The following is a 14,383-nucleotide window of genomic DNA, read 5'->3' on the forward strand; positions in this document are numbered from 1 at the left end:
GGTCTTGGTTGTGGCACGTGCAATCCCTGACCAGGGATCAAACCCAGGCCTCCTGCACTGGGAGTATGGCGTCTAAGCTACTGGACCACCGGGGAAGTCCCTATTCTGTGTACCTGGACTTGCCATGTAAATTCAGGATCACCTTGTCACCTTTTTTAAAAAGGCTGAGATTTTGAAAGGAATTTAACTTGTACATTAATATGGAGAGTATTGCCATCTGAATAATATTGTCTTCCAGTCGACGAATACAGGATGTCTTTCCTTTTACTTGGGTCTTCTTTCATTTCTTCCAGCAATATTTTATAAATTTTAGTGTCTCCTACCTCATTGGTAACATGTATTCCTAATTGGGTTTTTTATTTTAATGCTATTTAATTTTTTAAAAACTGAGTGATTGCTTTTTTGTCACCCTGTTAACTATATGCATCATGTGAAAGGCCAGGCTAGATGAAGCACAAGCTGGAATCAAGATTGCCAGGAGAATTTTCAATAACCTGTTACGGAGATGATACCACCTTTATGGCAGAAAGTGAAGAGGAACTAAAGAGCCTCTTGATAAAAGTGAAAGAGGAGGATGAAAAAGCTGGCCTAAAACTCAACATTCACATAACTAAGATCATGGCATCCAGTCCCATCACTTCATGGCAAATAGATGGCGAAACAGTGACAGATTATTTTCTTGGGCTCCAAAATCACTGCACATAGTGACTGCAGCCACGAAATTAAGACACTTGCTCCTTGGAAGAAAAGCTATGACCAACCTAGACAGCATATTCAAAAGCAGAGACATTACTTTGTCAACAAAGGTCTGTCTAGTCAAGGCTATGATTTTTCCAGTAGTCATGATGTGAGGGTTGGACTATAAAGAAAGCTGACTGCTGAAGAATTGATGCTTTTGAACTGTGGTGTTAGAGAAGACACTTGAGAGTCCTTTGGACTGCAAGGAGATCCAGCCACTCAATTCTGAAGGAAGTCAGTCGTGAATATTCATTGGAAGGACTGGTGCTGAAGCTGAAACTCCAGTTCTTTGTGAAGAACTGACTGAATGGAAAAGGCCCTGATGCTGAGAGAGACTGAGGGCAGGAGGAGAAGGGGATGACAGAGGATGAGATGGTTGGATGGCATCACCAACTCCATGGACATGAGGTTTGAGCAAGCTCCGGGAGTTGGTGATGGACAGGGAGGCCTGATGTGCTGCAGTCCATGAAGATGCAGAAAGTCGGACACGACTGAGCTGAACTGAACTGACTGCCCTGAGTCTTTGTTGCTATAAGCAGGCTTTCTCTTCTTGTAGTGATTGAGGGCTCCCCTCTCGCTTCTCATTGCTGTGGCTTCTCTTGTTGCAGAGCATGGATTCTAGGCGTGGGCTTGAGCAGTTTCGGAATACGGGCTCAGTAATTGTAGCACACAGACTTAACTGCTCCACAGCATGTGGGATCTTCCTGGACCAGGGGTCGAACCTGTGTCTCCTGCATGGGCGGGCAGATTCTTTACCATTGACCTACCAGGGAAGCCCCACATAGGACTTTAATTGCTGCTGAACAAATTCAATGCATAGGAGAAAAAGAAGATAATGGATCTTAACTCCAGATAAAAAGTCTTTTTTTTTCCTGGCCCGCTGCAGTGGAAGTGTAGAGTCCTAACCACTGAAACACCAGGGAATTCCCTTATTAAAATTCTTTACCTATAAATGAAGTCCTAAGTTTCCCAAGGATTGATGAAGGCTGTCCATCCTGCAGTTGGAATCTCAAAAGAAGAAAAGGAAAGATAACAGTAACTATGTGAGGTGATGATATGTTAATTTGTTAATCAGTGTGATTGTGATGATTATTTCACACTTGTTCAGTTCAGTCGCTCAGTCATGTCCGACTCTTTGTGACCCCATGAATCACAGCACGCCAGGCCTCCCTGTTCATCACCATCTCCCGGAGTTCACTCAGACTCACATCCATCGAGTCCGTGATGCCATCCAGCCATCTCATCCTCTGGGGTCCCCTTCTCCTCCTGCCCCCAATCCCTCCCAGCATTAGAGTCTTTTCCAATGAGTCACCTCTTCGCATGAGATGGCCAAAATACTGGAGTTTCAGCTTTAGCATCATTCCTTCCAAAGAAATCCCAGGGTTGATCTCCTTCAGAATGGACTGGTTGGATCTCCTTGCAGTCCAAGGGACTCTCAAGAGCCTTCTCCAACACACCAGTTCAAAAACATCAATTCTTCGACACTCAGCCTTCTTCACAGTCCAACTCTCACATCCATACATGACCACTGGAAAAACCATAGCCTTGACTAGACGGACCTTAATCGGCAAAGTAATGTCTCTGCTTTTGAATATACTATCTAGGTTGGTCATAACTTTTCTTCCAAGGAGTAAGCGTCTTTTAATTTCATGGCTGCAATCACGATCTGCACTGATTTTGGAGCCCCCCAAAATAAAGTCTAACACTGTTTCCCCATCTATTTCCCATGAAGTGATGGGACTAGATGCCATGATCTTTGTTTTCTGAATGTTGAGCTTTAAGCCAACTTTTTCGCTCTCCTCTTTCACTTTCATCAAGAGGCTTTTTAGCTCCTCTTCACTTTCTGCCATAAGGGTGGTGTCATCTGCATATCTGAAGTTATTGATATTTCTCCCAGCAATCTGGATTCCAGCTTGTGCTTCTTCCAGCCCAGCGTTTCTCATGATGTACTCTGCATAGAAGTTAAATAAGCAGGGTGACAATATACAGCCTTGACGTACTCCTTTTCCTATTTGGAACCAGTCTGTTGTTCCATGTCCAGTTCTAACTGTTGCTTCCTGACCTGCATACAGATTTCTCAAGAGGCAGGTTACGTGCTCTGGTATTCCCATCTCTTTCAGAATTTTCCAGTTTATTGTGATCCACACAGTCAAAACATATAACAAATTACCAAGTTGCACACTGTAAAGGTATAAAATTTTTGTCAATTACAGTTCAATAAAACTGGAAACAAATTTTGAAGGGTGACTATAAAGGTATACAATTTTTGTCAATAACAGCTCAATATAACTGGAAACAAATTTTGAAGGGTGAGAAAAAACAAGAATGGGGACTTCCACCGTGTTCCAGGGGCTAAGACTGTTCTCAGTGCAGGGGTCCTGGGTTCGATCCTCAGTCAGGGAACCAGATCCCACCTGCTGTAACTAAAAGATCCCTCATGCAGCTGAGTCTTGGTTAAGACCCAGCGCAGCCAAAGACAGAGATAATTTTTTTCTTTAAAAAAAGCAAACAGAGTAGTTGTGCTGTAAAGCAGTGATTTTGATAAACATGTTGGGTAAATGTTACATGGGCTAAAAACAATTCAAATCTTGATTCTCAGGCTACTGATGTGCAGTTGTTTTCCCCACTATTAGCCTGCAATTGGAGGTATATACATTATTCATTGTTTCAAGGAACAGAAAGCATTCACTTCAGCTCAGTCGCTCAGTCGTGTCCAACTCTTTGTGACCCCATGGACTGCAGCACGCTCATGTCCATCAAGTCAGTGATGCTATCCAACCATCTCATCCTCTGTTGTCCCTTTCTCTTCCCACCTTCAGTCATTCCCAGCATCAGGGTCTTTTCAAATGAGTCAGTTCTTCATATCAGGTGGCCAAAGAATTGGAGTTTCAGCTTCAGCATCAGTCCTTCCAGTGAACATTCAGGATTGATTTCCTTTAAGATGGACTGGTTGGATCTCCTTGCAGTCCAAGGGACTCTCAACAGTCTCCTCCAACACCACAGTTCAAAAGCATCAATTCTTTGGCGCTCAGCTTTCTTCATGGTCCAACTCTCACATCCATACATGACTACCGGAAAAACCATACCTTTGACTAGACGGACCTTTGTTGGCAAAGTAAATGTCTCTGCTTTTTAATATGCCGTCTAGGTTGGTCATAAATTTTCTTCCAAGGAGCAAACATCTTCAAATAAGTGTGAATCTCCTCTTTTCCAGGTTACCTCTTCCCAACTCTTGTAGATTTTCAGTCTTATTATGCCAATTAAGTTCATTTACCTCTTCCTTTCTTTTAAAGCTGACACTGTCTACAACACTTCCTTGATCAGAGTAAAAAAGGAACTGATATAACCAAACTAACAATACTGTTCCTCAATTCTGTTTCAATAAAATAAACCAAAAACAATGAATTGAGATGGCACCCAGAGGAAAGCAGATTCATGGTGTTTCTGGAAATTGTAGTTTCAGAAGATACAATTTGCAAACATCATTGAACAAAATGTGACTTGAGTTCAGATGGAACCATCCATCAATCTGCAGGGGGGTGTGATTTTGGTTTCTATGGTACCACAACTTACTGGAAATAAATCAACTTCTTTGCAGTCACGATAGAACCAGCAAATGAAACGAAGGAAATGAAAGAAGGAAGGAAGAGGGGCTTCTCTGGTGGTCTAGCAGTTAGGAACCCACGTGCCAATGCAAGGAACACAGGCTCAATCCCTGGTCCAGGAAGATCCCCATGCCAAGGGGCAACTAAGCCAGTGCACCACAACTACTGTGCTCACAGGCCCAAACTACTGAAGCTTGAGTGCTTTGGACTCAAATGCAGTGGACCGCACAGATAAGAGTCTGTCTGCCACAATGATGAGTGGCCCCTGCTCCCCTGCAACTAGAGAACTAAATAAAGCCCATGCACAACGAAAAGACCTAGCATGGCCCAAAATAAACAAATTAATCTTTTTTTAAAAAAGAAGAAATAGATGGAATTAAAACAGCCCTCACATGCTTTAGTCAAAGCCTAAACTATATCCAAGAACAAAAAAAAAAATGTTACTTTTGCAGTGCCAAGCTTCTTGCAGTAGCTCAGTAAGTAATGCAACTATAAAATAGGAAAAAAAATTTAATAACTTTTTTAAAGTATCACATCTATTTTCCACCCACTCAGAAACACAGTTAATGACTAAGTTTAATGCTAATTGAATTCCTGCCAACTCTCTACCCTCCCTGGTTTATGGGGAAATTTGTTTCAAAACGCTCAACTCTATTGTAAGAGTACAGAATTACGAAAAAGATGTTTCAAGTTAGGACATGTTACACACATGAAATCCAATAGACTAAAACCAGCCCTTTTGTACAAGATTATACTGCATTCCAGCTGAGAAACTTGAAGTGATTAATTAAGACTTTGTGGGAAAAAACAGACTGAGGTTCAAGCATGTTGATTTGAATTATGACATAACCTTAAAGTGGTTAACAATTTAAACTCAAAATGAACAGGTTTAAAAGTCCATGGAGTTTAAATAAGCAAGGTAGCTGACCACATAAAAATTGATAGTTAACCAGATGTCCGTGGTGGCCCAGTGGTTAGGATTTGGCGCTTTCACCGCCACGGGCCAGGATCAGTCCCTGGTCTCGAGAACTGTTCACAAGTGGTGTGATCAAAAAAAAAAAAAAAAAAAAGCTAGTCAACCTATGTTTGGTTCTGACTTTAAATTTGATCCTTTGACCACATCTTATAATCACTAGGACTGCTGACTGCAGAGTATGCAGCCACCTTTTAAAAGGAAAAGAACTACAGTTTTCTTTTTTATTATTTATTTACTTGGCTGCACTGGGTCTTACTTGAAGCATGCAAGCCCTTGGTTGCAGCATGTGAGGTCTAGCTCCCTGATCATGGATCAAACCCAGGCTCTCTGCATTAGGAGTGTAGAGTTTTAGCCACTGGACTACCAGGAATGTCCCTGTATTTTTCCTCTTTAAATGGGAACTATATTTTCGATGGTGAACTCTTTCTGCCCATAACTAAACTGGGCAATACTGCTTTGGTTTATCACTCATTTGACCTGCTGATTTAAGTCTATGGGTTGCTCTCACAGACATCATCAGGACAACTGTTGAAACTGGAATACAAAACTGTACATTAAATAATATTTTGTCTAAGTTAAATCTGTTGAATTTGTTAACAGAGCTATGATAATGTAAGAGAATGCCCTTGCTTTGATGAAACAATACTTTACTTCAGAGTAAAGTATTTTGCTTTACAAAAACAAGTGCTTTGGAGTAAAGGAACACAATACATGCAATTATTTTTAAATGATTCAGAATATACACACACACACACACACACACACATATATATATATAGAGAGAGAGGATGATAAAGCACCTCTTGTTAGCTGAACTAATGCCAGAAACTGCCTACCTTCCGGTTTCATATACATAAGAAAAATATTCTCCTGGGTCAGTTAGGTAATTTATACTTTGTGGTTGAAAGTGTGCTTTACTGATTACTCGGCTGACTTCAATTCACTTTCTACATGTAAAGAATCATACCACAAGACTGACATTCTGAAAACAGCAATGGACTTAAGAGTCCCAGTAACTTACAAAGTCTAGTCACTTATCCAAATCACTTAACTACTTGGACTAAAGTATAGTTAGTTATAAGATGCAAACATCAAAATGACATTTGTGACTAGTGCATTGTACTGAATAAAATACGAAGTGCTACATAAGTATGGGTAGTTTCTAAAACTGTGTGCTTTCCCCACTTTTATAGCTGTGTTTAAAATATTCGCTAGAAGAATTCAAACTTGTAGGAACACTTTCTCTCACACTGGAGTTCTTTTATGTTCATTGTTTGCTTATAAGGAAATCCCTCTGAATCAAAATTTAAACCATTTTCTGCATACCTAGTAGAAGGTAGCAAATTATAGTCAAAGCTATGTTTTTCCAGTAGCCACATACCAACGTGAGAGTTGGACCATAAAGGCTGAACACCGAAGAACTGATGCTTTATCAGTGCTTTCGAACTGTGATGCCAGAGAAGACTGTTGAGAGTCCCTTGGACTGCAAGCAGATCAAACCAGTCAATCCTGATTGGAAGAACTGATGCTGAAACTGAAGCTCTGACACTTTGGCCACCCGACGAGAAGAGCCAACTCACAGGAAAAGACCCTAACGCAGGGAGAGACTGAAGGCAGAAGGGGGCGACAGAGGATGAGATGGTTGGATGGCATCACCGACTCAATGGACTTAAGTCTGAGCAAACTCCGGGAGATGGTGAAGGACAGGGAAGCCTGGCGTACTGCAGTCCATGGAGTCACAAAGAGTTGGACACGACTGAGCAACGACTGAACAATTACTCAGAAGCCTTTCTAGGTTAGTACCTATTTCTGGCTTGTTCCAGGAGACATCGTCATAACAACAAAAAAATTTAACGTGCCAGGCAGACACAATGCAAAGAGGTTTACATACATTGTGTAATTTTCACAAAAAGGTACTGCGTTTGATGCAATTATTATTTCATCATAAGTAAAATGGGGAAAACAACAGCGCTTACCTCAGACGGCTGTTGTAAGGATTTTAAGACTGTACATAGCGCATTTAGTACAGTGCCTGACAAAAGGAAGGGCTTAACACACGTTTACCATGTGCCGGTACAATCATTTGCCAGATAAAAGCAGAAACGCAAATGTAAGCAAAAAGGATTTTCAACTCAGGTCTGACTCCCCAAGGTTCTGCCTCTTTTAAAAAAAAAACACCAAAACTTATCTCCCTGTACAGGAGGGAGAAATAGTAAATCCCCAGGACAGTGGCTGAACTTAAAGCCAGGAAACACACCTAATTTAATTTTGTCCTCGACTGTTCTCACCCACTACCGACGCCTGGCTAAATGAGCTGCTCGCTAGATTCTTGAACTAACAAAAGACCAGCTTTCTAACCTTGGTTAACTAGATCTTTCTGAGGTAGAATTTCCTGAGAAATTTCAGAGAGGGTGTCCCCGGCTGCACACCCGAAGAGGCTGTCCAGGTCCTGTTGGGGGAAACGGACTCGTCTCCCCCTTCTCAAAACAATTTTCCGAGGGGCGTCGCCCTCCAAACCATTCGGACTTCAATGGTTCCCACCTACACCGGCCACAAGCTACGAGAAGCCCCACACATCTACGCAGGTACCACAGCGTCCTTTTCGCCGCATCACCTCTCCCCGCCTCCCTCCTCCCGGAAGTAGTCCTGCGTGCGCCGCACTTCCAAGAGAACTACATCTCCCAGAATCCCGCTCGATCGATCCATCTTCCGCTCCAGATGCGGGCGGAGGCGGAGCTGGTGCCCGGGACGGGGCGGGGCCTCCCGAAAAGTCCTCCTCTTGTCCTCTTGAAAAGACTAGGGCCTAAAGGAGATTCTGGGGTTCTCTGGTAAGGTAGGACATCTATCCCTATTAGGTATAATACTGCCCGCCGCACCCCGAGGGTTCCCTCTGTGTAAAACGCAGATGGTCTAGCCCAACGGCGGAGCTTGCGGAGTCTCCCGCGGAGACGCCCGTGGAGCGAAGGGCAGATGGCGCACGCACGCGCAGAGGCTCAGCTTGGAGGCGGGAGCCGCTGAGCCGCTGGGCCGCTGAGCCGCGTCTGAGGTGAGTAGGGGGCGGGGCGGGGCGTGTCCAGCGTCGGGACTGACCGCTCCCTCGGGACGGCCACCGTGGGCACCATCACCGAAGTCCCAGTTAAACGTGAAAGTCCTCGATCCCAACTGTCCAGAAATTGGAGTTCCCGGGAACTCAGTTTTAGCATGTATACATCAAAGTCCTATTTTCAGTGAAACCACTTCCAGCGTTTCATTGCCATTACCTTCGTACAAGACTGCCTTCCTCTCCTGTACCGTGCATTTTAAAAATAATAGTTAATGTGTTGAGGGGGCTCACCCTTTCATCTTGGTTTTTCGACTTGAGGCGAATAGCTCCTTCCTAACAAGCTGCAGAGCTTAAAATCTTTTTTGGACATTTGATTCTATTCAATTTAGTGTCAGACTAGGTACATACTTCGGCGTGTGCTCTGATTATTTCACATGTCTCCTCGTGAGAAGACTCCTTGGGACGGTAAAGACAATGACACATTTTACTAAAGAAGTAATGGTGCCGATGAAGTTCATGATCTGCTGGGGATACAGACAGTTAAACAAGAGGCTTATTGTGCCCTAACCCTAACCATTTTGCTTCCACCTTGTTATTGGATTTGGTTATGTTGCTTAACCTTCTGGGTCTACATGTTCTCATAAAACGAAAAGATTGGATTAGATGATCTCTGAGAACTTACCAGCTCTAACATCCTGGGGTCAGTTAGTGAGGAGTAGAATCTAGATCATATCGCAATGTTAATGTAAGACATCATCAACTTCCATTTCTCTGCTAACATAAATGAATCGTAGCTCTGAGAATTTTAGCAGCAGCATTAGAAAGAAGTGCCCTTATTGTATGCATAATTTCATCCATATTGCTGAAAATATGAGTTTAGTTGATAATACAACTTTCTTCACCCTATATTTGTTGTTTTATAGATCATTGCTAGGGAAGAACTCTGGGTACCATAAGGAACACAACGTATGTGATGATGGCTCAGATCTTAAGACCTCATCTGAGAAGTGCTTCAGTGATTCCTAATCGAATGAAAATGGGTCCATGTCTTGGTGTCATAAGAACTAGAATGATGTCAACTCATAAATCCAAAAGGAATATAAGAGAATATTATGAGCTGCTGAATCTGGATGAAGGCTGTTCTGCAGATGATGTCAGGGAATCTTTTCGTAAGCTTGCCAAGCAATACCATCCAGATGGTGGCTCTAGTACTGCTGATTCTGCAACGTTCATAAGGATCGAAGAAGCTTACAGGAAGGTACTTTCCCACTTGATAGAACGGACAAATGCCAGACAGAGTAAAGTTGAAGACACAGAAGAAGAAGAAGAAAAATTCAAATATAAAACACCCCAACACCGGCATTACTTAAGTTTTGAGGGTATTGGTTTTGGGACTCCGAGTCAACGAGAGAAGCAGTACAGGCAGTTTAGAGCAGACCGTGCAACTGAACAAGTGATGGAATACCAAAAGCAGAAACTGCAAAGCCACTATTTCACTGATAGTGTCACTGTTAAAGATGTAAGACACAGTAAGGAACGAAAGATAACTCAGGCAATAGAGCGTTTGGTGGAGGATCTCATTCAGGAATCAATGGCAAAAGGAGACTTTGACAATCTCAGCGGGAAAGGAAAACCTCTGAAAAAATTTTGTGGCTGTTCATATATTGATCCTATGACTCACAACCTGAACAGAATATTGATAGATAATGGATACCAGCCAGAATGGATCCTAATGCAAAAGGAAATAAAGGATACCATTGATCAACTGAGAGAGGCAATTTTAGTGTCGAGGAAAAAACTTGGGAATCCAATGACATCAGCTGAACAGAAACAGTGGAACCAAGTTTGTGAGCAGTTTCAAGAAAACATCAAAAAGCTAAATAAACGAATTAATGATTTTAATTTAATTGTTCCCCTCCTGACTAGGCAGAAGGTCCATTTTGATGCACAGAAAGAAATTGCCAGAACCCAGGAAATATACACAACCCTTATAAAAACAAAAGAAATCACAGATAAAAACCCAAATAACACTGATCTGGGAGAAGGAGAGAAAACACCTGGAGTTAAGACAGGTTTCTTTAACTGGATGAATGTGTGGAAATTTATTAAAATATGACCATCTCAACAAATAATTTTCAGTAGTATTAACACCACACATAGAGGCTGAGGTTTCTTTCTATCACACAAGAGTCTGAGAACTGTGCACCTCTGTACTTTTCACAAAACAACCCACATCTCCAGTGATGTGTAAGTGAGTGAGAGAACTGTAAGAAACTGAGTCTGAAAAATATTCAACCAGCTTTATTCTGAGGACATAGCAAGACAAGAGGAAACAATTTAATATTGACACTTGAGTTTACTAAAGCACAAAACTAGTCTAAGACTTTTGGGACATTCTCTATATGGTTGGAAACGTTACGACAGGAAATTAGTGTAATGGAGTTCTGGCACTCTTTCCTTTTTTCTTTTTTTATAAAGGCCTTCTCTGTGGTTACTGAATAAAGAAACCACCAAACATCTAGGTTGTATTTTGCACTGTCTAACTTCATGAGCCATTGGCAGCAAAGATCCATCAGCCAAGCTAACTGATTTAGCTATTCTAGAAATAGATTTCAGTGTCCACTTTGAAGAGTTTATTTTCTGACCTCTCAGAGGTGGGTTCAATGGAAACAAAGTTTCACTTATGGCTTCATCTCTAATCAGAGTCAAAATGTTGGTTTTACATAAACCTATCTGAAGCCTCTCTCTCATATATCACACTTCTCAGAGGCTTTTTCAATGAGAGGAATATATCAGTTTACAGTCTTAGGGATCCAATTTCCTGTCTTAGGAACACTTTAATAAGCAACTACAAGATGTCAGAATTTTGTGCTCACTTGCACCTTTGGCAAATGAGAAGAGATTGACATCCATGAGACTGACCCATCCACTTGCAGAATGATCTGACTTTTTAAGGTCTGTGTAATTGCCTTATTCACAGAATTGGGCAAGTAGAAGGATGTGGGGACTTGTCAAAAGGAGCTGGTCTGTTTCCTTATTTAGTTCAGAGTGCTGTACTATGGAAGTGCCCTCAGAAGCATGTCACTTGCCCCTCTGATTTTGGAAGAACGTTATTTTGTAAAGTGTGTGATAGATAAGTAAAATTACATCTTCAGAAGGAAATTTCAAACCTTTCTGCTTAGATGATGGGGCATTAATGGGTATAATATGTGATTATTTTGTTGAATGACTTATCACTAGCTTCTGCAATGATCTGTTACCCTATATACAATTGTAACCAGCGTGAAATAAGAGCTTTATAATAAAAACTATTGCTCCAAAACACTTTATAAGGTGATGCTTCTGTGAATCTTGTTAAATATTAGATACATAGCACCTAATTACAATACATGATACCTTCCCTGATAGCTCAGTTGGTAAAGAATCCGCCTGCAATGCAGGAGACCCTGGTTTGATTCCTGGGTCGGGAAGATCTCCTGGAGAAGGGACAGGCTACCCACTCCAGTATTCTGGCCTGTAGAATTCCATGGACTCTATAGACCATGGGGTCACAAAGAGTTGGACATGAGTGAGTGACTTTCACTTTCACTTACCTAATCACATATATAAAGGAAACCGTTTGTATGTTTGGTTGTGCTGGGTCTTCATTGCTGCTCGCAGGCTTTCTCTACTTGCGGTGGGCAGGGGCTGCTCTTCACTGTGGGGCTCCGGCTTCTCATTGTGGTGACTTCCCGTTGCAGAGCACAGGTTCTGGGATGCATGGACTTCAGTAGTTGTGGTGTGTGGGTTCAGTAGTTGCAGCTCATGGAGTCTAGAGCACATGCTCAGTAGCTGTGGTGCATGGGCTTAGTTGCTCCATGGCATGTGGAATCTTCTGGACCAGGAAACGAACCTCTGTCCCCTGCATTGGCAGGTGGATTCTTATCCACTGAACCACCAGGGAAATCATTTTTCATATTAGCTAATGAGAAGGTAAGGTTATCAGAAAACTCTAGTAATTCCTAGTTTCAGGACAGTACTTTATGTTTGTAAATGTCTATATTAATATAATCAATAAACTTAATTTTAATGATTATTCAATGGTCCAGTGTTCTCTAAACAACTAACAGTAGTGATAAACATGTTTTTGTCTGACCATCTAAATGTTTTTTTATCTTCTCGCTTGATGATGTCAAAACTGACAGACATGGACTCTTCTTGCTAAGAAAGCAAGTTCACTGTACAAACAAGGTCACTTACTGAAGTAACTTCCAGGCCAGAAAAAAAAATTGGGCCAGTTCATTGGCATTTGCGGAATCAGAATCTGACACTTAGTCTCTGTTTTGATGGAGCATTGACCTTTTTTCTTTTGGTTTTTCATCATGTAACTGTCAGATTTTGAGATGTAGTAATAATTTATTGATATCTCTGAACTCATTAATAGGCACATATCAGACTTTTTTCTGATTCCCAGCCTTTTCATGGCTCCTTTCTTCAAACTGTAGGACGAGGACCCTGGCCCAGCACCGTGAGTGGATCACAAGTGCCTTTTGTCTCCGTGTCCTTGTTCTGTGTGCCTGGGTTTGGCCTCGGTCAGTAGTCTGGTCCCTCAGGACTATAGTTTTAAGTTCCTTGACAGAATGATTGCATTTTTTTTTCATTTTGAGTAACTCTGGCCCTTTAATTTGTTAATTTAGTGATAGGCCAGTTACAGTTGGTTCTTTGAAGAATTGAGGTTAATCAAATTTCTCAGTGTAATGTAAACTGAGCAACAAATGCACAAGATCTAACACTCCCATGTAGGGTGATAAAGCCTTTGTTGGGTTTGTTTATTTAATTGAAGTATAGTTGATTTATAAGGTTGTGTAATTTCTGCTGCACAGCAAAGTGATTCAGTTAAACATATATACACATGCTTTTTAATATTCTTTTCCATTGTGATTTATCCCACGATATTGAATGTAGTTCTCTGTGCTATACAGTAGGACCTTGTTGTCCATACAACTTCACTGTCATTCATTTTCTTCACTGTGCTCCCAGGCTGTAGCCCTAATCTTGGGGGTACCCCTCCCAGAGATGGGAGTCCCCTGTAGCCTTGTCTGTATGACTGGGGCCATACTTCCCTGTTATACTAACTGCCTGGATACCCATCCCTGGGCCTCAGCCACCTTCCAAGAAATTTCCAATATCTCTCAGGCACAACTCCTGCTTATTTGCCTGTTCCCAGAAGTACTGCCTTTCCTGTTTTCAACAAAGTTTTATTAATTCAGCTACAGTTACTGAAGTCATACAAGGCAATCCACCATCCCACCATCTGGATTCTCAGAAATCCCAGTGACTGGAGCGAGGTGCTACAAAAGGACCCCTTACCCCCAAAGGTGGATCCCACTGAGCTAACATCAAAGTGCAAGCAGGGCTTCATTCCTCCCGTGGTTCTAGGGAAGAATCCGACCCCTTGCCTTCTCCAGCTTCTAGAGGCTGCCTGTATCCCTGGCTTATAGCCCCTTCTTCTTCTTCAAAGCCATCAGCAGCAGGTGGAGGCCTACTCATGTCTCGTCACTCTGACTCTTCCTCTTCTGCTTTTCGGGACCTTTGTGGTGACCCTGGGCTTCCTAGGTGGCTCCAGTGGCAAAGAACCTGCCTGCCAATACAGGAGGATGTAAGAGACACGGGTTCAACTCCTGGGTGGGGAAGATACCCTGGAGGAGGGCATGGCAACCCCCTCCAATATTGTTGCCTGGAAAATCTCATGGACAGAGGAGCCTGGCGGGCTACAGTCCATGGGGTCACACAGAGTCAGACACGACTGAAGGGACTTGGCATGCACGCATATGGTGACCCTGGGTCCGTCCAGTTCACTAGCATAATCTCCCCATTTTAAAGTCAGTTTAATATATACACACTAGTGAAAGAATCCGACCGTGTGGATCACAATAAACTGTGGAAAATTCTGAAAGAGATGGGAATACCAGACCACCTGACCTGCCTCTTGAGAAACCTATATGCAGGTCAGGAAGCAACAGTTAGAACTGGACATGGAAC

The 14,383-nt window shown here is 42.3% G+C and overlaps 1 protein-coding gene across 1 annotated transcript; it reads left to right on the forward strand.

The window, feature by feature from the left end:
- The first annotated feature begins 65 nt into the window (after positions 1-65).
- DNAJC28 (DnaJ heat shock protein family (Hsp40) member C28) lies at positions 66-11,614 on the forward strand. The gene is made up of 5 exons (XM_068967586.1): positions 66-126; positions 7,691-8,147; positions 8,234-8,365; positions 8,752-8,827; positions 9,297-11,614. Exons 1-5 carry the CDS (start codon positions 66-68, stop codon positions 10,476-10,478), a joined length of 1,908 nt encoding a protein of 635 aa, XP_068823687.1. The 3' UTR covers positions 10,479-11,614.
- Positions 11,615-14,383: the final 2,769 nt, after the last annotated feature.

The sequence above is a fragment of the Capricornis sumatraensis genome, chromosome 1, assembly GCF_032405125.1.
Source record: "Capricornis sumatraensis isolate serow.1 chromosome 1, serow.2, whole genome shotgun sequence".
Taxonomy (NCBI): domain Eukaryota; kingdom Metazoa; phylum Chordata; class Mammalia; order Artiodactyla; family Bovidae; genus Capricornis; species Capricornis sumatraensis.

Excerpts from the sequence above, each read along its gene's own strand:
- DNAJC28 (XM_068967586.1), top strand. The coding sequence starts at position 66 with ATGGCGTCTAAGCTACTGGACCACCGGGGAAGTCCCTATTCTGTGTAC. Across the intron at positions 127-7,690 it reads TGTGTACCTGGACTTGCCAT|ATCTTTCTGAGGTAGAATTT; the intron begins GTAAATTCAGGA and ends TTGGTTAACTAG. Across the intron at positions 8,828-9,296 it reads TGAGAAGACTCCTTGGGACG|GGAAGAACTCTGGGTACCAT; the intron begins GTAAAGACAATG and ends GATCATTGCTAG.